The sequence below is a fragment of the Phoenix dactylifera genome, chromosome 5 (genome assembly GCF_051530095.1).
Source record: "Phoenix dactylifera cultivar Ajwa chromosome 5, Ajwa_hap1_PhDact_Kaust_v1.1, whole genome shotgun sequence".
Classification (NCBI taxonomy): Eukaryota; Viridiplantae; Streptophyta; class Magnoliopsida; order Arecales; family Arecaceae; genus Phoenix; species Phoenix dactylifera.
In genome coordinates this window covers 3,670,548-3,694,502 of record NC_143194.1, presented here as the reverse complement: position 1 = coordinate 3,694,502, position 23,955 = coordinate 3,670,548, and the positions used below count along the sequence as shown (strand labels likewise).

The following is a 23,955-nucleotide window of genomic DNA, read 5'->3' as shown; positions in this document are numbered from 1 at the left end:
ACCATCCAGTTCATGCTGATACAGCTTACTATGGTTTGAACTCTAGATATTTTCTAAGTCCGAAACATGTTAGATCATTGAAAAATGCAGACCATATATTGAATTGGTCTGAAACCTATTATTGATGTACCCTGAATAATCTACTTCACAAAGTGGTTCTCTCTCAATCTTGTAAACTGAAAAATATGGATACACTACTTCAAAGGCCAATTCATATAGCTCTCAAAAAGAGTGAATGGGAGTTCACAGTTTATGAGATTTATGCTTGTTGAAGATCAGATGAAAAGTAGATTAACATTGACTATGGAAGAAGTTTGCTTATGAGCATATTGATGAAAAATATAAACATAGACATGATCAACTACACTGGAAAGTATGGAACGTAGTATTTTAGTTGGTAATGGTCCTTTTTATTTAAGGAGAAAAAGACACTGACTGGTGATGACACAAAAACAATACTATGAGAGATTGTTGAGCATAAAATTAGGAGAAGTTCGATAAAATAGGAAAGGCATAGAAAATATTAGCTTTGCCCCTGTGCAAGGATGAACAGAGATTGTTACCATGAATATGCTGGAAAATTGATCTCCTGATGAGCAATTAGGTCTTCAAAAATTTGCTGTAAAGCCTAAGAAAGCATTATCTTGCTTTATTCAGAGTAAAGTCATAGTAGAAGAAGGATCCATGGAAGGATATGCCATCATGAGAAATGCTCCATGAGAGTTCATTACGTAGGAGGACATGATTGAATTCTTGATGGAGTTCCCATGCTCCAGAAAGCATGGTATAAGCTTGGGTTTTCAATATCCAGTCCATGTCTGCTAGATTTGAGCCGGCCAGCTATCATCTCATGATATTTGGACTTTGCGCTTAATTCAGTTAAGAGCAGCATTACCAGGAGGGTAAGAATTTAACTTTGGAATTAGAGGGAGGGAAGATGGAATTGCGCTGGTTGGTAGGAATATAATCTTTAAGTAGATCGCAAGGGTGGTTTACACTTCAGGTTCTGAATATCAACCAGCAACCTTTTTTTTTGATACTAAGGGAGGCAAAAGCCACCCAAAAACTTTATTAAAAGAATTGGTAATTATAGAGAGGATGAGTTACGGAAAGTAGAGAGTCTGTCAAATCAGAACTGCACGTGTCAGTTGTAACCAAACAAATCCATGAGAAAGCAAAGAAGATGGCAATCTGTGAGCTGTGTATAAACCATAACAGAAACAAAAAAAAAGGATTGTGTCATCTTTTGAAGAGCATACCAACTCCAAAACACCTTTTGTTCCGTCAAACTTTTATTAAGGAACATCCTAGAGTTATGCATTACCTTCCAAAACCCTTTTCTTCCATCGAGCTTTTGTTTCGTCAGCAACCTTTTTTTTAATGACTCATGTTTTCAAATATTGCACAAAATGATGATTTGTCGTAAAAAAAATTGTCGGTTCCAAATGCCCTTTTCTTGAAGTGTTACTAATAGGGTATAGGGTCAAAACTAGGGTTATATGGAGTTTGCCCAGGACCTCCATTGAGCTGGAGAGTTTGCCCAGTGAGTACACTCATGGATGGCAATAATAAATGGAACAGAGATGAGCATACAGAAGAATTATTTAAGAGTTTGGGGAATATGTCCCTCCCAAGTACCAGAAAGGCTTATATTTAAGAGTTGGTCTACAATAGCACATTAGCACTTGCATTAGCTGAGTTGCTGAGGAAAGATGTTGCCCATGTTTGAAACATGAATTGAATTGCTCAAGGTCAGTTTTCAAAGAAAAACCAAAATAAAACAACAACTACTCCTAAAGGAGATGTCATGACGAGTTTATATTGTTTACTGTGGCTCATTATAAAAGAGCTTTACATATATTTTAAGGAAATAAATTGAAATTGTTGGCTACATGGATAAATTAGATTTAACCTTTTTTAAGCAGATTTAAAAAATTATTCATAACTAAAATGTTTAATTTCTAGAAGTAGAAACGATTTCCCAAAACATGAAATTACAGATGCCTCGCATATCTATCTGAATTGCATAAGTTTTTAGTTCCTTCTTTTTCTATCAGAGACCACCAATCATATTCAAATCCATTTTCATACCGAAAAGAGGGAAAGAAAGAATATGAAATGCTAGATAACTAATTGTCATACAATTTATTAGAATTTACATTTTATTTCATCAGATGAGTCATGGTCAACACAATTATTTGTTTTGGATATAAAAGATGCAAAGAATGCTAACACCCACACTTCTTCATAAGATTCTTGCCCTCTTTGCCCAAAGTATTGTTGATTTAGAGCTCCATATGACCATATATATTTGTCCCTTGAATGAGGAGCCTTAAGCACAACATGCCCTTCCATGTCCATGGATAAATCTTGCATTTTCCTCCGTGTACACATGCGTTTCATTCAACAGTCTGCAATGTTTAAACAACCAAAACAAATCTAGTGTTACACCTATGTTTAAATAACTAGAGAATATGCTGTGTTAAAGATAGACAACCCCCAATATGTTTGCAAGTTCGGTTGTTTTTGGTCGTCATATGTAATCTAGGTTTCTTTAGAGCAATTTATTGAGAATATCTTAGGTTCTAATTAAAGCTGAAATACATAGCATAAACACGATTTAGAGAAACTCAGTAAGGGTTTATATGAAATCCTATTGATGTCGTTTATACAGCTTAATCTTGCATGCATCTTGCAAAACTTGTGATGGAAGAGTAAATTACCTCTAAGAACTACATTGAGCATGAGTTGCTTAAATTAGCCTTCGAGGCACAAGTGACAAGCAAGCAGATGTTACTTATGTTCTGTGCTTTAGGAAGGCATCGAAATTAGACTTGGTTTACCTATTGAAGCTCGAACCTCACCTCACGAACATTGACCTACTAATTCTTACAACAAAGTGCCACAGTTAAAAGTTCATATATCTTAACCTCTTCAGCATCCAAAACTATATGTCCTTATTAGGAATGTGGTGATATTTTTCTAGCACCAGCTGATGAGCCTTCCTGAAGTACGAGTATAATGGCACCATTAGTATGTGCATATATGAGGTATGTAATTCTCACAATTACCATCCCTGTGACTAATGATATGACCACAGAATAATGATACTTACGATTGGTAAACACTCTTGTTCATTGTGGTTGCAGATATGAGGAACTTGCCATTTAAGTACAGTAGCTCTCCAGTAATTCTCTCGTTGATCCTCTCATCAATTTGTTGAGCATTAAGAGTGAATGGTTGATCAGATGCCTTAAAAGCATATGCACAAGACCAGATTAGCTATTTGGATCACATCAGTTTTAATCTTATCAGAAAGTGTAAAATCTCATGGAATTTAGTATAAATAACTAGACAGATGCAACTTACCATAACCCATCCCCATGTATCCACAAAGGAAGGCACATGAGCTGTGTACGCAAGCACATCTGTATCATATAATGAAAGAGAGGCTATGAGTAACCTAAAAGAGATACAAAAAGTGATAGCAGAAACTAGTTAATATTTACAACCTAAGTAGTAACATACTAGCATCAATTATATGATAATCTAAGCTTGTGGTAGTCCTCGGTGAAAGTAGCACAACAAAATCTGAAGCTGTCTTGGATTGTGTTTAGATACAAAAACAGCTCAGACTAGGAGCCAAAGTTATCTTAGGCGGAACTTGAAATTGGTATGGACTTTGTGGGTAGGACTTCAGATGATGCTTCAGGAAATTATGTTAAGCTAGACATAAGAAAAGATATTTTGGTTCAAAAGAGAGCAAAAACTCTTCTATCTCAACAAAAAATAATAAAAAGAAAAGGAGCAGAATTCTACTCACATCTAAAAACATGCTTAAGGGTGTTGTATATAGATGAAAAGACCTCCTTATGTGTAAGAACACCGGCTGGTCCAGCCTTCGCAGATCGAATTAGAACAAGTGAAAATTTGGTCACTGAATTGGGAGAAAGAGAATTAAACTTGGAACTTAATAATAGGTAGATGATAGTTAAGATCCCCACTTGGGTGACAAAGATGCCATCATGATGCAGCTTGGGCTTGAGCACTTGTTCATAGAATGATTTAGTGTAGAGCTGATAGCATGGTCCTCCTTCAACAGGGTCAGCCAAATCTCCCACTATTACATCATATTTCTCCTCTCTCTTGTCCAGCTCCACCCTATTACAGCCAATTTTAACAAACCAAATAAAAAATCATTATAATGAAATGTCGCTGCATTTATCGTTCATCCCCGCATTTGATTTTCTTAAACTTCCTCTAGTAATATTTAGACCAGAAAAACAGAAAAAAAAAAATTCTACATGAAATTGTAAAAAAGAGGAAATTCCAAGTAATGTTCACCATTTGATTTATTAGTGATCGATCTTTAGCCTTTTGTTTTGTTCTGTTCTTGAAGAACAAATTAATCATTTTAGCCTCCATGAACAAACAACCAATCCAATCTAGGCAACCCACATTATAGAACTAGTCTGACAGAAGAAAGAGGTTATTATTAAATCTGATGGTTGCTGTTCTAATAAATTAGAAAAAGAAAGAAAGGTTCAAAAGTCTGGTTTAGCCAGGAAGCAAAACGGAAGCATAACTACAATAAATACAAATTTAGGAGACTTGTAATAAATTATAATGTATGACCTGATGATAAACATGTAATGGATACTGAGGGATATCCAAGAATAACTTAAATAAACCAATTTGCAAGGTCTCGATGCTATAAAGGCACTAAGGCTGTAAATGGGCCCGGATCTGGCCCGAATATTACAGAAGTCAGCCCACAAACATCAAGGCATGAATTGTTTTTATAAATAATATGATCAAATATGAGTAGAGTCAAATCCATGAACTAGGATCCTTAATAATCAGACCTCTCCATATGTGATAATATATCTAAAACCTTAGGTATTATAAACGTCAAGTATCTCTTTAAATAGGATCATTTGATGTTTGCTCTTTAAGAGGGCAGCTCGGTTTTGCAATGAAGTAAAGAACTGAGTTATGGTTTAAGCTCACTTGTAATACAAGTTAGATTTTTGCAAATTTTGTTGTGCTTGGTGATAAGACTCATTGCACCGTAGAGCACATAATGATGAACAAAAATCTCAAAAAACATCATATATTGCAAGCAAGCTTGCAAGGGAGACTTAGTTTTCCACAATACAACCACCCTAGATCATGTCTCACCTCTTAGCTCATTAGCTAAGAGCAAGCTAGCATTGTTTAACAACAAAGTCCAAACATCTCTTAGGTCATTCTTGCTCGACCTCAACCTAACCTGAAAATAATGTTTATCTTCCCTCCCTCCCCCCTCTCTCTCACACAAGGATTAATGAAATTTTTAGTTTAAGCAGATTTGCCGTTGAGCTGGTGGACCAGTCCAACCATGAACTAACACGCATAAATACATGTATTGCTTCCTTTTTCCCTTTTTTTTTGAAATCCATTTTTGTATGTGTTAGTTCATGGATGAACTGGCTCCTTGTTGAGTTCGTGGATTTGATCCGACCAATAATTACTCCGATAATTAGCTTCTATTGTCCAAAGGCAAAAATCAGATTTTTTTTTTACTTTTTTGGAGTATAAATTGTACTTACTTCGCATCATTGATGACGAGGCAGAGCTTGTCGCTAGCAAAGGCTTCCTGATTGGCAGTCAAATACTTCCGGCAGAAGTCTACAACCTCCTGCCAGCATCCATGCCCACACATGCGACACCAGATTTATTTTTTCAGTTAAATATGAAGCATTTATTATTAATTATAGTTAAATATAAGATATATAACTACAATTATTACGTTAAACTTTTCATTTTAACAATAAAAGGAGGACATGATGGCACCTGGTCGATGTCACACATAACCACCCTATGGATGGTGCTGTGCTTGAGCACTTCTCTTGCAGCGGACCCCTCTCCACCTCCCATTATAAATACTGTCTTAGGACTGCAATTATTGCATAAAGAGAAAAAAAAATGTTATTATACAATTTTTTTCCACTTAAAAGAAGCAGAAGACTGAGAATATTAATTGCCTATTGTTGTTAATGATGTTTTAACCATATATGGTTTAAAATATTTTACAAGGAGGTACATGTATCCAACTTCAAGATTATAGAATCCTTTGAAATACTGCAGATTAATGGAACTGTGATAAGGGCTAAAAAAAAGGGGACTACTTGGGGTGGCAGAGAAGGGCTGCATGTATCAAGCATTCATGGTAGATGAACTCATCCATCTCGGTGCTCTGCATCTTCCCATCGATCACCAACGCCTAGATATATACAATGATAATGAAAACGATTAAATCAATCAAATTAAAGTAACATTTTTCCTTATTCTTAGAGAAAGCTTACCAACCTTTCCAAAATGCTTGGTGTCAAGAAGAGCTATGTCTTGGAACTTGCTGGTCCCTCTATGCAGCACGCTAGCATTACAAACATAGATTTTTTAAAAAAAAAGAAAAAAGAAAGCAGGAGTTTCAAGTATTTTTAACCAATCTTTTCGATGAAACAACATCAGATTTGATTAGAACTTACTTGAGATAAGATCATACTAACATGCAAGTATCAAAATTAAGTTAATAGGATTATAAACCTAACAAAGGATCAAAAATATGATAGTTTTTTTCTCCTTAAATAAACTTGTAAGATCTTTGTTACCTATTCAAAGCATAAGATAACTTGAGATCATCGTCGATCTCCTCCTCATACCATTTGCATTCATCTACACCCTCCTTGGCTTGATGGCTGTGGTAGCCATTGGCAACATAGACATCCTCCGCGGCTTCTCCCATGGCTCCTGCAGAGAGAAACACAAGGCGAAGGAAGGAAGTGTGGGTGCTGGAGAGAGAGGTAGGGTGGTATTTATATAGTGAGAGGGGATAACGTTTAAGGTGGAGGAAAAGGCCAAGGGGATGGAAACCGCTGCAAATAAGAGAGAGGGAGAGAGCGCACGCGAGTGATATAGTGATATCTGTACATATGGAGACTAAAAATATTTAGTGGAGTGAAGAAGAGGGAAGGTTCGAAGGCGTGAAGACTTGTGGGACCACCATTGCCACGTGTTCCCAACTGACGCGTTTGCAACGTCCACGTGGCATCCGGAACGGGAAGGGGCCATGGGGACAGAGCCTAATGGGTTGTTAAGCTTGTCAGCTTACACCCGACCCGTTTCGTTCTATTTCTCACATCCTTTCTAGGGCTCAATTCGCCCATTGCCAGATAGGCATTTGAACATTTAGTTTGGCTCTCTAGATTAGGTCGTCTTCTATATAGCGGAGCACTCTAGAGATTTTTTGTGAACTACTGGATCAGCTATTCTGATTGAACTTTAGAATGTTTTATTTTTTGATCTTATTGGATATATTCATACCAGTATTGTATGAGCCATATGCTCTATCAAAAAAAAAAAAAAATACTTAGCTTCAAACAGTAGTATGTGCATCTTTTATCATAATGGCATTAACTGATATTATTTAATACAAGATTTACTTATTGTCGTAAAGAAGTCAATTTAGCATTAATTTTTAAATAAGTTTTAAATAAATCTACAATTCAATTACAACGATATTGAAGTTTCAATTTGAAAATGATGAAAATAAAATAAAAAAAAAATTTATCTTCTCGAGAATAAATAAAAATATTATATCTCTGGTATAGTCATTAAGTAGTTGTTATAATAAATAAATTCGAAAACCATCTGATGGTGAAACTCTATTGTTGCATTACTAAATAGTGGAGATTTTATATTTTAAACTTTATTAAAAATATAATAATTTCATCAAATCAGCCATAAAGTATTACAATAAATAATATTTAATTATAAAGATGAAAAATATCTATAATATAGTCATATTGCAGTATTATTATAAGAGTTACATTATATGACCATTATTACGATATTTGATAGTTTATCAAATTGTTGCAACAACTATTATTTACCCCCTGTGTTTTCGAGCATGAACTATGTCATATTGAAACTAGCAATATCAAAGCTTAGGATAAAAATTAGGGTTGGGGTGTATTTAGGTGGATGCAGCTGATACTGGATCCGGGTCATGAATTAAATACTTCACTTAACCGGACCCGTTTTTGCGCACACCGCCAGCCCAACAAAGGTGGTGACGGTGGGGCCCTCGCCCAGATGGAACTGGCCTGATATGGAAGTGGAAATTTTTTTAATTTAATATTTAATAGGGAAATAGAGGGGGAGCAATAGATGAGTAGATAAAAAGGTGGCGAGATCTCTCGGCCGAACTTGGCCGGTGGGGCCCGCACGTGACTGGGAGCTGTCGAGCGTGGGAGGAGTCCACTATGAAGAGAGAGAGAGAGAGAGAGAGAGAGAGAGAGAGAGATTAAGTTTGTGGAGAGTCCACCTACCGACCTCTCCCCCACCACGCGCGCAAAAATGGCTCCCGCAGTTTACCAAATTGGCCATGCTACTACTTGAAATTGACACCTGCATGTATTGTGGTGCACATGTCCCACATGGTTAAAATCACCAAAATTCTCCCATACCTCCACTACGCCTTGTCCTCCTCGATAACTCACTTGTATCAATATCGAAATACCATACCAATTAGGGTTGGCCGATGAGATAAAAGTTGTCTATCTAAAAGAATCCAGTCTAGCCACTAAGGTGATAGCCCAGTAGAACATGGCTTTATTTCCAATCAAGTGAATCCAAGTTCGAAGTGCGTGGGCGTTGATTAAATTATGAAAATCGGATGCTTCCTGCTCGAACATGAGGTCTGAAAGAGCTTACTGGTCCGCTGGTAGCCTCGGTGGTACTAGGTGTGACGTACTCGTACGGAGGGTTCGTGCCGGAGCTCAGAGAGGTAGCCGAGCCAGGCCCATAAGTAGAAAGAATATGAGTAAAACCGGCTGGGGTGCCCAACACACGGTCATTTCTGCCCGCATCGAATATTATCCTGATGGGGTGGAGGCCCAATGAGGGCTGCTATACGGGAGTGGATTTGTACCTTTCTCCCTTCTTCCCCTTTTCTTAAGCAGAAAAAAAAAAGAATAAAGAAAAGAAAAAAGAATCGCCTACCTAGCCTTCCAACAGGAGCAGCATATGCAGTACAACCACCATGCAGTAATTATTGTTATTGGCAAAGTGTGGCACAATGCCTGTCATGACTATATTTGATTAAGATGTGTATTTGATACAAACTGTAGAGTCTAACCAATTGATGGCAGCAACTGTTTCTCAAAAAAATGATCGCACTAACCTTTTGAGAAAGGTGTTAGGAACTCATAAATATACTCTGATTTTATGAAGAAACAAAGTGGACAGACAATCTTAGTACCACTAAGAAGTAAATTACCATGCTAGATCTTTGTGTTTGTATATTGTAAGGACAAGGAAATTGTTCTGAAGGAAATAACAATTTATGCTCGAGATTTATTGTAGGAACATCATGAAGTTTATCAACAAATAAATAAACATACCAAAAAATCTCATCTACAAGCTTTTAGAATTTGTCTTTTTTAGAAGGTGTATCTCTACCTAATTGTCATCCATTAAACCAACAATTAAAATCAACTCTATAGAAATGGAAAAGGTTGGGAAAGATTGAATGAACAAGAGCATGTGATAAATAGGCAATGCATGTCTCGGTTTATAAGAGATCACAATTTAAGTCAACACTTTTATTGTGTCTTCATTTTTGTGGATCTAATATGTATGGCATGTTGAAGTACAGTTAGGTAATATCTATACCAATATGTTGAAGTATACAAGTGAAATTGGTAAGCTTCATAGAAGTCTACATTTTTTTGTTAACTTCTTTGACTTATTTCCGGAGGAAATACGTTTTCCTTTCACGCATCTTATCCATCTTGAGGCAGAAAACTTATGCAAAGTTTATTTATGTGAAAACTTGTTGATCATCTTTATATTTCTATCATATATTCCCTAAAATAGCCAAGGAAACCCTCGAAATTGAAAAGAATAGAAGATTAAAAAGAAAAGAAAACCCTTAAACTTCTCTTCTAAACAGCTGCTTGTTTGCTTGTAAATTATGGTCCTTGGAAGCTTGGTTCACAGAGACATGAAACAAGGATGTTTTCAGAGACATACATGGTAGTGTGATGGGAGGGAAAATGGATCGTCCTGCATATGATAAGGAATTGTCCCATCCCAGCTGGGCAGGCCACAACACCAACTAGGCAGGACCTCGATTGCATTCGGAATTAGCCCGATCTCGGACTCCGCCGAAGGTTCAGTTGACTTCGGTCGAACCTCTCCGCTGCTACAACATGCGGCAATCTCTTTTGACGCTTATAATGACGTCCTGGGCCCGAGCTCGGAACACCCTGTTGTGTCAACTTCAAGCCCAAGAGGTTCTTCGGCCACAGGCCTACTCGCCGATGCACCCTGGCCGAGCTTAGAGCGCTATTTATATTCGCCGATGCGCCCCGTCCGAGCTCAGGGCGCTCCTTATATTCGCCGACGCGCCCCCGCCGAGCTCGGGGCGCCCCTTATATTTGCCAACGTGCCCTGGCCGAGCCCAGGGTGCCCTTATATTCAGCAATACACTCCGGCCAAGTTCGGAGCACCCCATCTAACAACGCACCCCGACCTTCGAGCTCGGGATACCCTACCGAGAAACCTCGGAGTCAGGGATGCTAGGCCAACCTCGGCACCCGCCAAGCCGACTTCGTCAAATATATGATGCGACCTCTCATCGAGCTTGACCTCACCTACGGCCGCATCCACGTGCAAGTCCATGCCCACCTATATAGCCATACATTGCAACGCCACCGCGCCATGCTTTGCTTGCTGGCCAACGACAGGAAAAGACAATGCCATGCTGCTCCAGCCATATCCTGTCATACTCATCGATGCCTTACCGTTCACAGGAACAGCTTACGTCGTGCGCCTCAAGCAAGCTCCAGCTGCGCTATCTGTATAAAACCTATCTCCTCCCATGATGAGGATGGGCCATACCTCCGCCACCTGGACACCTCTCTGAGGACTACATATAGCCCCATCAGGTAACACTACAAGAACTTTTGGGAGGGGACCAACTGAGATCAACCCTAACTTGAGCGTCGAAGGGCTCTCATCGAAACGACCGGGGAGGCTTTATGCAGGTACACCATCGTGCAGGAGGTGACTCCCCTTTCTCCGCCCCATCCGATAGCTCCCTCGACTCTCCCGGCGTGGTCACCCTCGAGCCAAATTTGAACCACAACATAGTGCATGATTTTTTATAATTAGTCTTTGGACTAAAATACTCAAAAAACTCCAAATCATTATGGTGCACGCTTGCACAAGTCGTAGAAAAGGATTAAGTAGATAAGGTCTAGATGCTTCATCATTTTCTATTAATATTAACTATCTTTTGTCGTGAATAACAAATCTTGAGTCCAGTAGTCCGATATAAGACGCAAGCTCGATTTAAAAGCCAAAATACTATTTCAGTTTGCGTCTCCAAGATGAAAGTCTAGGAGTAGGAGGGCATTGTGGTCACTACGCAGGCCATCACGCGTGCGGCTTCCGCAACATTCCGCAGAGCTCTACTTGAACCAAGAACGAAAAAAAAAAATACACCACCACTTTAGCTATTTGACATTAGTCTAAGCATTTAATAATAAGGGGGATGAACCCCCTAATCAGGTCAAAGCTTTTTCCAAGCTTCTCTTCGTTCTCTCTCTCAAGTCAAGAGGCAAAGAAGGTTATGGACGGGATGGTGAGTCACTCCAACACAACAACGACCTCAAAAAAGGGTTGAATTTGGAGAAGTGCTTCAAACTTTGGGAGGCAACTGCATTATAAGTGGGCAATTGAGTGTTTGTGATCATGCGAATTTAATTATGCGCACTGGTGCTTAAAGATCTCTAATGATCTCAACCCCCATTGTGTCGAAACGTGTCGGCTTCCTACCGGCACGGCCATGCCAAATGCATCATCGACCCGTGTTATCGCCTGATATCTGGTTACATGGCCTGTGAATGGCTGATGAAGATTGTGATCAATGCAAGGTCAGATTATGTTCACAGGCAGTGTGCCTATAAGTTGTAAAGGATTAATCATTGCTGCAACTGACTCGCCGGCAAAATTGAAAGAATTCAAGCAATTAGGTTAAACTAAGATTCGATAACCCGATCTTGTCATAAGTAGTTGAATGGAGAAAAGAATATCTGAGAATAGAATGCACCTTCCAACAACATAACACAAAGAATTTGCACTATGTTAACATATTTCTCCCTCTTTTTTTATGTGCTCGAGTCACTTCCCACCTATTAAGGCATATAGGTGCCTGCAAAAATACGAGCCACCTTTTAATTGTACAAAGATTAGACAGCAGAATTAGGCAAAGTGGTGATTGATATTGGCACGTTTGGGAACTTCTTGTCAGAAAAGGAAGAGATGGAGTGGAGAGCAGGAAAGGGTGAAGATAGGAGTTGCAGGGATGGGATTGAATTTTTTTTATAAAAAAAAAAAATCTCTAGAGATTTTTTTGTACATCCTGCAGGGTTCCAGCTTTTTCTCTGCTCTATCCCGTTGGATTTTCCAAAGCATAATCTTAGTAGAATGAATATAAAAAAGCATATATAGAAATGGTATGAGATTTACCTGCCCAATCCTAATTAGATCATATGTTTCATTTTCTAGTGTTCCCCCAAATGTTTTCAAATAATCTGCAAGGGTACGTAAGCAGGCATTTTAGGTTTTCTCACTGACGGAAGTCAAGAGCAGTCAGATTGGTTCAATGACGGCTTCAAGCCATCTTCCCTTTACAAGACCTAAACCAAAAGAACAATAAGTTACGAGGTTCCATGAATCAATTAAATGGTGTAAACCATGATTCCAAGCTCAGCCTCCTATCTAGGTGTACAAAAGTAACCAAGATTAGCTCATCCATTTGTCAGAGAAAACATCTTAACCATCAAAAAATAGACATGACAATCACGTTTGTCAGGACTGTTGGCAATAAAACTTTCAGAAATATAGCTTTTTGAAGTAAAGCTTTTATAAAGCTATTTGATGTTTGGTAAATACATTTCTAAAGTGTTGTAAAATTTTAATGTGTTTGGTAAACAAACAAAAAAAGTACTTTAGGTATGACAAAATGACCATAAAGGATATTACATGGTATTATACAACAGAGCATAATAAAATATAATATGTATTAATACATAAATATATATATAATATTATTATAATGCAATATAATATTGTTATAATATAGTAACATAATATTGCATACTACAACATAATAATATAACATATATGATATAGTATAATATTGTTGTAATGCAATATAATATTGTTATAATATAGTAACATAATATTCTATACTATAGCATAATAATATAACATATATGATATAGTATAATATTGTTGTAATGCAATATAATATTGTTATAATATAGTAACATAATATTGTATACTATAGCATAATAATATAACATAATTTGGTATTATATAATATAACATAAATAATGTAATATAATATTATATTTATAGTATAATACAATAATAAAAAATATAAAATATTGTAATTATTATCATTATATATTTATATTTTATTAATATAATATTTTTAAGAACTAATTTTTGAGTTTCTTGTTTCTTTTGTTGGGGCTCCTACAAATTTTTATAATATAAAATGACATTTTCTATAATTATATTATTTATTATAAATATATTGAATAAAAAATATTTAGAAATCCAAACAACTTTCCAATGCATGGTAAAAGCGTTTTTTCAAAGAACTTCCATTTTGGAACTACTTCTAAAAAGTTATTCTGCCAAACAGTTAAAACAGTTTTCTGATTTTTTTTATCAAACACCCTTGTTCAGCTAAAACGAAACGCTCCAAATGCTCCTTAAAATTCTTTCTCCCATTGGAACATTTGTATCTATATGCATCAGGATCCCGATTTATGAATCTCTCGGTTCAAGAAATAAGAGGATCAAATCATTTCTTCTGACTCTTTTTCAAATTCAATAAATGTTAGTTGATCGTAAATTTCATTATAGTTATATGATTCAAAGTATCATTTTCTATTCGATCCCTTTGAATTCAGAAAGTACTTTCTGCTTAAAAAAAATTCTGCCAAACGATGCCTATATCCCAAGTCACACGCTCTACAATTTGGGTGGGTTGTACACATACATATTTTTATCACCTAAAATGGACTTAAGGAAAACAATGGTGCCTTCTTCATTTAAGTGTCACCTAACTCATGGTGTGTGTATTTTTTTTCCCTTTTAAGTTTAACCAACCGAGGAAAAAGGGAAAAGGAGAGGAGGGGGGGGGGGGGGGGGGGGTGTTGTGGGGATAAGTATTAATATGACAAAATTCTGAGAGGAACTTCAATTCGGCAAAAATTCTTTCCATCCAAACAAATAGAAAAAAAAAATCACAAAGTATGGCCTTAGAACTCTGAGGAGTGCATTAGAAATTTATCAATCGAAAGAGATGAAAAGAGAGAATGCAGACTGCAGAAAAATTTCAAAATTCTGATAAACAAGTAAACCCTCTCATAGCATACCGAGCTCCCGAAAAGAGCACCACATATACTCGGCAAAATTTGAAAGCACGCATTTAACCTGCAAAACTTTCCTTCATTAACGTCTTGTACTGGGAGTTCATTGCACGCCAGCTAGCTCAACGTCAAACACAAGCCATGAGTTCCCTGGTATTTTCCCTACACCTTTCTCCCCATAACTGCATAACCAAATAGAATCCAACAGGCAAGATTAGATATCACATTGCGAAGGAAGAAGTTAATAAAAGCAGGAAAATGAGAATATATATATATAAATAAATATATAAACACGGACCCCATAGATGGTGGGATGGTGAGTCTTCTTTTGTCCCCGACACGCATACCTAAATATCAAATAAATCAAGCATCAGACTAGATTCGACATTACATATGTAAATAAATACATTTACATACTACACACATTCATTTTGATACGTATTTTCAAAACAATAGAATCGCATAAAGTTTTAATTTTCAGTGTGTACCATTAACACCAACATCCCATCCCTTGATAACTTGCCCAATACCTTTAACAAACAATAAAAACATTTATGTTAGACCTATAAAAGCTGTAAAAGAAATGAAGGTTTCCCAAGTGATAATTAGTTAATTATAATATTACCAAGACGGAATTTAAACGGCCTTTGGCCAACATTAGAGTCAAATATCTTTCCATTCTTTAACTTGCCAATATAGTTAACAGAGACCTGGAAAGCAAGGGAAAAAAAATTCAGGAAGCCCATTTAATCAGCTGAACCCCTTCCACAAGATGTGGAGGAGAAAATGGATTTATTAGTGGAAGCCATAGCAGCAAAGAAATACAAATAACCAAGACACGGGAGTCAAATTTATTCACACACACAAACACACACACACACAGCGAGAGATTACCTTACAACCTGGAGAAGCTCTTTTGCCATCAGGTTTGCCCATTGCTAGATCCTCAATAGTCAAACCATTGGCAAATGTCCTCATTTTGGATGACTCTACTTTCTTTTCTTCCTCTACAAGATTTGATAACTCCTGGTTTGCATTTAAATCCTTAGCTTGGTTCTTGCTCTTTTTTTTCTTCTTTTTTTTGGCCTCTTGCTGAGTAGCATTGGCAGGAGTCTCAGCATTATTTTCGGAGGTCCTATACACAAGATAAAACCATACAAGTTCACATATATACCAATGTAAGGCAACAGAGCCAGTAGTTCAATTCAATAACATCATGTTACTTCAAGTTCTTACTTGTTTTGTGATTCAACAAGATTCTCATTGATCTTGCCAACACCCTGTGAAGATATTTGCATGGTGTTCTCGTTCTCCACCAGTACATCATCCTCTTCTTGAGCTACATCATCTTTGCCTTTTTTCTTCTTATTTTTCTTCTTTTGTTTCTTGCTGCTGCTGACCCTGCACGATGGATCACTATACACCAATTAAAAACTGTATGAACAAAATTCAGGAAACCATCAATTTGCCCTATACAGAACTTCAAATGTCTATTAAACTGAAAGACCACGGTTCTCACTTATCATTAGAAGGCTCATCATTTGGCCCAACAGGATGACTTTGGTCCATGCCATCAGTATTGGGAGCTTGATTTGGCCCTCCATTAGTACCCTCTGTTCTCTCTGTTGAAAAACCAGAAGGGCTTGCTTCAGATGTCTTTCCCTTCTCAGCCCTGTCTTTTTTTTCCTTCTTCAGCTTCCCATCATTTTCTGGCACATCAATATGACCTTCTGTTGCAAGATCTTTTTCTTCAGTCTCAACTTTTGATTCACCAAATACTGTACCGTCCTCATCTTTCTTTTGCTCAATACTCAACATTTCCCCATCAGATGACTTTGATCCATTTTCATGAGGTTTTTTATCCTTAACCTTCTTTTTCTTCTTTGAGATATTCTTGTTTTCAGCATCAATCTCAAATGGCTGGTGAATTTCCCTGTTAATAAAAATTAACACATCATGCTATATGAAAGATGTAAATATCAAAAAGAAATATTGGCAACACCATTACTATAGACCAACACAAACCTTGCAGATTCAGGGACATTGATGGCACCAAGCTTCCTTTTTCTGTCATCAATTATCTTGTCATCTGTTTTTACATTCTCTTCCACATTCTTAGCAGAATTTTTCTTTTTCAAGGAAAAAGAGATTGCAAAGCCATCTTCATCCTCACTTTCCAGTACCGTGGAGCTATTAGACTTGACAACAAGTTGACACTGAGCACTATCATCACCATCATCAGTATCACTTACCTGATGCTTTTTCTTTAAGCGACGACGATTGCCGTTTTCATTATTTAACTTGTCATCCTCTTCAATCTCCTCAATTACAACTATCAATTTGAAAGAAATAAAACATCTTTAAGGACAAACATTTCGACAGAGAATGATGCGGCATCAAATATCAGAACAGCAGAAGGCAATCACGAAGCAGTTATTGCATTTTCTGAAATGTCATAAGAGAAAAAAGTAAATGCAGATGAACTGAAGTAGGATCATGTACTTTTTTATTTCAATTTCCTTGCAATTTTGGATAAATTTCAGGCTATTTTAAGATTGAAACTGAGCCCAGTGGATTAGATGTCAAATAGTCATATTTTTCATCTTATTTTAGCTACAACACCGGTAGGGGAAGTCCACAAGTCAATTAAGATTAAGCTTTGGCAATAATAGGAGACTAGTGGAACCTTCATGAAGGTTTCTCTCTTTCCTTTTTCCCCTTTTCTAAGGATACTAGATAACCATCCAATACCCATATAATTCGTTTTTAGTATGAAAGAACAGTTCTTACTCATCAGCACTCAGTTCCAATATTTGAATGTTTAATTCCTCTAACCCTAGCAGCAAGAATTGACCTAGGTAATCTACTACAACGTGCACACACAAGCATGAGTGCATGCACACCTGCACATGCATCTATACACGAATACCAACTTGTTCCCTGATAAGTAAAGGATTCTCTCTCTTTCTTTACATTTTCTCCTTTTCTAGGGAACCTAGATATCCATCCAAAATAACATATACTTAAGTTTTTAGTGCCAAATCAAAGTGCCTTCTAATGACCACTCATTTCCATGATTTGATTGTATAAGCCCTTCAGACCTAGCTGCAACGCTATGTGCACATGCATGCATGTGGGTTTAAGTGCATCCATGGTGCGAGCAAGCATGTAGTAATATCGTTAAACCTTTGTAATTAAGTTAACAACTTTTATAATCATAATGGTGCAACAAGATTGGTACTTACAAGATTAAATTCTTACAAAGGGATGTGGTATGGGTAATTAAATAATTGGCACCAATCTAAAGGCTAATTTAAGCCCCAATCTTGATCCATCTTTATGTGAAAAAGAATATTGATAACTTCACTGTCAAGCATCAAATATTTCTTGAGAAATATGTTGCTCATGACAGGCCTAACACTCCAACAGAGAATATGCTATTGCATTTAACTTCCATGCATCTAGTGTGCATGAAATTATTGCTGCTCTTAGAACTTTTCTGTTTACATTGTCCGTACCATCTTAGCCACTATCTCTTGTTTTGTTATATGACTAAAAAGTATTGTTTGACCTCATCATAGCCATTGATGCAATATTATCTTTTGTAGAACATGAGATGGGGACGGTTAACCTCACACAATTTGACATCAACTTTCTACCCGCACGGTTGTTGAAATCTTATGACTCATGATCTGATTCAAAATGGACCTAAATGATCTGGATCCCATCAATATCAGAATCAATCTAGGATCACAAGATTCGGATCCATATGGTAAACTATACATTCCTTCAGATCACATACAAATTGCTTATGTTGCTTACAAATGAAATCATGTGTAGGCCCGCTTTGCTATAATTTCTTTGACTATGTGGTCCTTAAATGGCTTGTCACTAATAAGTCTCAAATAGTAAAATTTGTAAGCCTATTATTGAAATTCATAAAGTTAAAAAGAAGATGTAAGCTTTTGTATTTTTACAACTATATATTAAATTATTATCCTCGTTTGTCAATAAAGCATTTTACCTAGAATAAAGATTAAAATGACAGATAGTATATAAACATCTTGAATAACCAAATAGAATGTTTGCTTCATTAAAAATACTATATACAAGCCCAAATTGGTGAAAACTATACTTGTTGTATGCATGCCTTATATATTCTATTCATCTACTTTATAGTTGACTCACACTTCAATATTCATATTTCTTTTATATTTAGGAATTTCTGAAAAATTAGAAAAAAATTATGATCTAAGATCAAATTCGCAACAAGATCCAAACTAGCCCCTTTTAAGACTTACAACTTCATCTCAACCTTAACAACAATTACCATCCATTTCCTTCACATGAATTGTTCATGCACATTAGTGGTTGATATATTGCATCGACATGCCAATACCATTAGTGCAGACCTATGCCCATTATAAGCAAGACAATAAATAATAAATCCATAAACATGTGTTAAAGCAATATGCGGCTAGGAGTATTCCGCGCTCTCAAGAATGGATATTATCAATTGATAAGAAAGTTTTCCTTAATAAATTATTCACTTATTTACATATAGAATCCTGCCACCTTTTGTATCATGAGGCATTATGTTAACCATGTCCCAACCTTTCCTAAGACTCATCTACTCTATCTTGGCCTATATGTGCATTATGAATGTGAAGTCCTACTATGTGCTTAATGTTTGTTTCTTCTAATTTTTGATAAGTTCCAAACATAAAGGCAAGGCAACGAATCATATTCATATTCATGTCCGAGTACTGGGTACAGGTAATCGAGTTCAATCAAAAGGTCCAAGCAGCAAACTCTCCTATACAAACTAGGTGAACATGTATAACAGCTTAATTAAACATATCCTAGATTGACATCCAATCTCATTAATTTAAATCATAATTTTTGTAAACTCTAGTGATGTTCAAGATATAAAAACTAAGGTATCCTCAAATAGTTAACTTAAGCTGACCCCAAGCTAGAATCTTCCGATCATTCACGAAATATTACATTCATAAGATACTTCTTATCCTATCCCTATCATCCATAACCACTAGGTAATAATCTGTGATCGCTACTTCCCATTTGTCCATGCCATAAAGACAGGGATGAACTTTCAATTTCAATAATCATTATTTTCATGGAAAACTAAATACTCTTGATCAATAAATTGACTTATCATTTGACGCAATTAGTTTTAGCTAATTGCAATAGTTCAAAATTTAAATTTTGGAAAGTTTTCTACTTTTAAGATCTAATTTAGTCATAAATTTAAATATTTACCAGTAGAGGTGGCAATCGGGTCGGGTCAGAAGCAGGTTAGGTCAAAAGTTCGTCAACCCAAACCCGACCTATTTAACAAACATGTGACCTGACCGACCCATATATAACATATTGAAACCCGTTTAACCTGTTGAAACCTGTTTAACCCATTAAAAAACCGTTTAACCTGACTTGACCTGTTGAAACCCATTTAACTTGTTTAAAATCTGTTTAACTTATTTCATTTAGCTTGTTTAAAATCTGGTTAACCTATTTAAAACCCACTTAACCTATTTTTGACTTGTTTAACCCGACCCAATAATTAAATGAATCAAAATGGGTTAAATAGGTCAAAGATCTAAACTTGAACCCAACCTATTTAATAAACATGTAACGACGAGTTGATCCATTTATGTGTCCAACAAAAACATGCTTAAAACAGATCGTTCACGTGTCGGTTTGATGGGTCAGATTATAAATTGCCTCCCTTACTTACCAGAAGATCGACAATTTTTTCACCTTTACAAATACATCAGTTTTGATGTGTCTCATGAGAGACAGTTTTAACATGTATCGAAAGCACTAAGAAGAGACAAAGTTACGAGCCAAGAGTTCATAGTTGTTAGAATAATAGCCACTTACCTATAAGTGATGCATAGTGCACATGTACCGCATAAAAACACTCACGCTCCATTTACTCATTCCTTTCAAAATGCACCATCTTTCTTCAGTTGCAATGAATTGCATGAGATGACAAATTTTGAATTTGATGATATAAATTGTCTTTTACCTGATATTTATATTCTATTTGTTGGAAAAATTAAATATCATATTCAATAGGTCAATGTATGTGAATTTTAAATTTTTGAAAACTCAATTTTTTTTTAATAATTGAACAGTTATTCTGTGATTACTTGAAAATAATAAGCTTATAAAAAACAACTCCTCTTGGGGGGAAAAATCTCTCTCAGAAATAATGGAACAACACTAAGAAAATGGGCATTGCATGTTCGCAGCACTAACTTGTGGCAATGGACATCCACCAGCTAGAGCGACAAAAATTGGATTGATCGCTAATGATTTAATAAAACAATTTCTTACAAATAAAAGTTGAATTTATTGAATCAAACAAACACTTAAATCATCTCTCTGCTACAAAATTTAATGACATACTCTAAACAAATCTTTCTATGACAGGATAGTCATAACCAATTATTCTTAAAAACTAATTTCACCATAATAAATCAAATAAAATGGCAGCTCTCATACCCAGTGGCATTATCAAAATAGCTCAAGATATCTAATCCTTGAAACTTCTAATAAGAACAAATTCTAAAACATCATCTGTGTTTTCTCTAGAAGAATATAAATGGATAATGACAAGACCAAGAAGCAACACACAGATAAGAAGGAAACAAATGTTATTTGAATTCTATTATTAAAAACAAATACAGAAAAAATGATTGTTCATAGTCTCAATGAAAGCCTTTAGCAGAATCCAACTGCCAATCTTCCCAAAATTACTAATATAGCAGGAAACATTTTCAGCAAGAAAAGCATAATTAATAGAAGAATGCTAATATGCGCAATCCTGCAGTACTGACAATTGAGTCCTACCACTAAGGATCAAAAATGACTATTGGGATTTCAGCATTCAAAACTCTAACACAACCTAATTAATGCTTCAATATAAAAGACAGGGCCGAACTCAAATTACCACTACTTTTCCGCCGAGGAGAAGAAGAAGGAGAAAACATTTCAAAATCACCATCGTCAATAAAGTCAGACTCATACTCATCTTCTTGGCTGTCATAGCTGTCGTAGTTGTCCGAATCCTCTTCCCCAATATCTTCACCATATGAATCACTAGAGTAGAATCAAGGAGATATTCAAGCAAAAATAATGCCCACAAAATTTCAATCATCCATAAAGCTCAAATCATCAAAGGATACGTCTCATCTCCACCGGCGCAAGTATTCGAGCCAAGATAGTAACCGGAAAGGTGCACGCTTCTCTGTCCGAGGACCGAGAAGACGACTTCCTCATCCTCCTCAAACTCGAGCTCCAGATGGCACGTCTCGCTGGCATTAGGAATCAAATTACAGAGAAGAATGGGACTTTTATTGCCAACATTGCATTGCAGAACACTCTTTTTCTCCCCCTTGCCGTTTCCCAACGTCGCCTGGATGATCCGCCATTAAAACTTCAATATAAAGCGTTAAGGAATCCAAAAACATTTCATGGATTTTTTTGACAGAAAACAGGTACCCTAAATCGAAAAGAACAACGACCAAAATTCTAAACCGAATGATGGGATTTATGAGGGATTTGCTGGGAGAAAACGGACCTGAGAGACGCGAAGCCTTCCGCGGGCGCTGTCGTAGAGATGGGAGTAGGGTTTCCCGGGCCTCACCTCGATCCCTGTAAAAGAGATGAAAGAATCGAGTCAGAAACCATGGAATTCGAGGAGGGAACTTAGAATTGAGGATGAAATTTAGAGGATTTCTCACCCCAGAAGGCCATGGCAGGAGGCGATCGAGATTGGAGGCGACTGCGGGTAATGGAGCCGATATGAGAAGGAGGGATTCAAAACCCTACGTATCAGGCCGGGGACGAGGCTGGCGGCCTAAAACCCTAGCGGCGGAGTGGGAAGTGGAGCGGCGGGGGGTGGTCACTTTAAAGGGACTAGTTTCTTTCAAAAAGAATATATATATATATATATATATATATATATATATATATATATATATATATATATATATATATATATATATATATTCTCTTATTGCTTAGCTCCGAAAATTACTATTTTTTGTAAATATCTCTCTGTTCATTATATTTTGGCAGCAAAACCTCTCCGATTAGAATTTTTTTTTTCTTTCTCTGATTGATGACATTAACAAACAATCATTTTAAACGCAGAATAGTTAGTTTACTGTCTTTTATATTGACTTAAAAATTATACAAAAATATAATTCTTTATAATATAAGTTAAATAAATTTTTTAAACAAAATATTAATAAAAAAGATAATAGTATCATTTTGCACTTAGAATAATTTTAGCATGTCAATCAAAAAGTATAACAGGCGCGCATTGTTACAAAAGTAGGATGAGTTGAGGGACACATGCAACAAAAATATCTATATCAAATATGTATTCAGATATTCAAAAAAAATATATTATTAAAAAATTATTAATTTATTATATAGTTACTAATCAAAAATAATATGCATATAAGCATCGGTTTATATCATATATATATATATATATATATATATATATATATATATATATATATATATATATATATATATATATATATATAAGACCTATAATATTACCAAATTTTAAGACAAATTTTCAATCTTATAACATTGGGTTTTTGCTTCAATTATTCAGAAGGATCCTCGAACTCGATGTAGACTACTTTAATCACTACGAGTGGAGTTAGACAAGGTTCAGAAGCAAAATCCGCCGCATCAGAAAGCCAAGTCGTAGGTCAAACTTTAGGAGATAATAATTTGATCATACAATGCCCGATTGAGATGATCTTTTTTTTAAAAAATTGTATATATTTTTAAGATTTACAACTTTGGGCCAACCTTGTTGAATTGGACTGAAATCATTTAAGCCCCAAAATAGGCTGATCATACCGAATGTTTTTCTTTCGGGTAAAACATTGACCTGATGTAGGTATCTATCCGAGAAGATCGGGAGGGATGATAGAAGGCATAGTAGATGTAAAAGTCGAAATTTACCTCCTCAAGAATTTTATTTTTTTATAATATTTTTAAATTTTAGTTTTTTTAAAATATTTTTATTAATCATATTTATTTTAGGATACCTAATTCTATTCAAACTAGGAGAGAAAATTAATCCAAATTGTGAAAGGAGGATTTCACTAGTATTATAAATAGGGGCTATGTACCACAGTTTAAGAGGTGTGAAGGATTAATGAAAGAAAAAAGAACTTAAAAGCTCTATTTTTAAAATTCTTCTATCTTCTTCTAATTATCTACTGAGAGTTTTAAGTTGAGCGGGTTGAAGAAATCTTCTTTTTCTCTGATTATTCAAAGTTTTGGGGTTCCTTATGTGTCTGTTATCATAGGCTGAAATAAAGCGTTATTAGCTTATAATAGCCCCCGCAGACATTGTTATAGTTTTAACTTATTTATCCTGAAGGACAATTTCAAGATT

General features: G+C 35.9%; 2 protein-coding genes and 1 non-coding gene across 7 annotated transcripts; all 3 read right to left on the bottom strand.

Moving 5' to 3' along the window:
- Window positions 1-2,144: 2,144 nt before the first annotated feature.
- ACL5 (S-adenosyl-L-methionine-dependent methyltransferases superfamily protein) lies at window positions 2,145-6,904 on the bottom strand. Of its 2 annotated transcripts, XR_005513149.3 has the most exons (11): window positions 6,654-6,904; window positions 6,352-6,418; window positions 6,171-6,265; window positions 5,836-5,938; window positions 5,592-5,680; window positions 4,005-4,161; window positions 3,824-3,899; window positions 3,370-3,428; window positions 3,116-3,252; window positions 2,865-3,005; window positions 2,280-2,411 (listed from the first exon to the last, which is right to left on the bottom strand). XR_005513149.3 is itself a non-coding variant. In XM_008788379.6 (10 exons), the coding sequence occupies exons 1-10, from the start codon at window positions 6,785-6,787 to the stop codon at window positions 2,333-2,335; spliced, it is 996 nt and encodes a 331-aa protein (XP_008786601.1). In that variant the 5' UTR covers window positions 6,788-6,894; the 3' UTR covers window positions 2,145-2,332. The 2 variants fall into 2 exon arrangements, 1 of the variants encoding a protein (XP_008786601.1); XM_008788379.6 differs by lacking the exon at window positions 2,865-3,005 and having other exon boundaries at window positions 2,145-2,411; window positions 6,654-6,894.
- Window positions 6,905-14,365: 7,461 nt separating this feature from the next.
- Window positions 14,366-22,465, bottom strand: FKBP53 (FK506 BINDING PROTEIN 53). Of its 4 annotated transcripts, none has more exons than XM_008788380.5 (12): window positions 22,268-22,465; window positions 22,105-22,178; window positions 21,710-21,939; window positions 21,475-21,623; window positions 16,524-16,830; window positions 16,018-16,431; window positions 15,735-15,914; window positions 15,393-15,633; window positions 15,124-15,208; window positions 14,987-15,028; window positions 14,797-14,845; window positions 14,366-14,680 (listed from the first exon to the last, which is right to left on the bottom strand). In XM_008788380.5, exons 1-12 carry the CDS (start codon window positions 22,278-22,280, stop codon window positions 14,602-14,604), a joined length of 1,863 nt encoding a protein of 620 aa, XP_008786602.3. In that variant the 5' UTR covers window positions 22,281-22,465; the 3' UTR covers window positions 14,366-14,601. The 4 variants fall into 4 exon arrangements, with proteins under 4 accessions (XP_008786602.3, XP_008786603.3, XP_088577520.1 ...); XM_008788381.5 differs by having other exon boundaries at window positions 15,735-15,899; window positions 22,268-22,444; XM_088721394.1 differs by lacking the exons at window positions 14,987-15,028; window positions 15,124-15,208 and having other exon boundaries at window positions 15,735-15,899; window positions 22,268-22,444.
- LOC113462585 (small nucleolar RNA snoR135) lies at window positions 21,204-21,355 on the bottom strand. The gene has a single exon (XR_003385250.1). It is a non-coding gene; the product is annotated as a small nucleolar RNA snoR135 (small nucleolar RNA).
- Window positions 22,466-23,955: the final 1,490 nt, after the last annotated feature.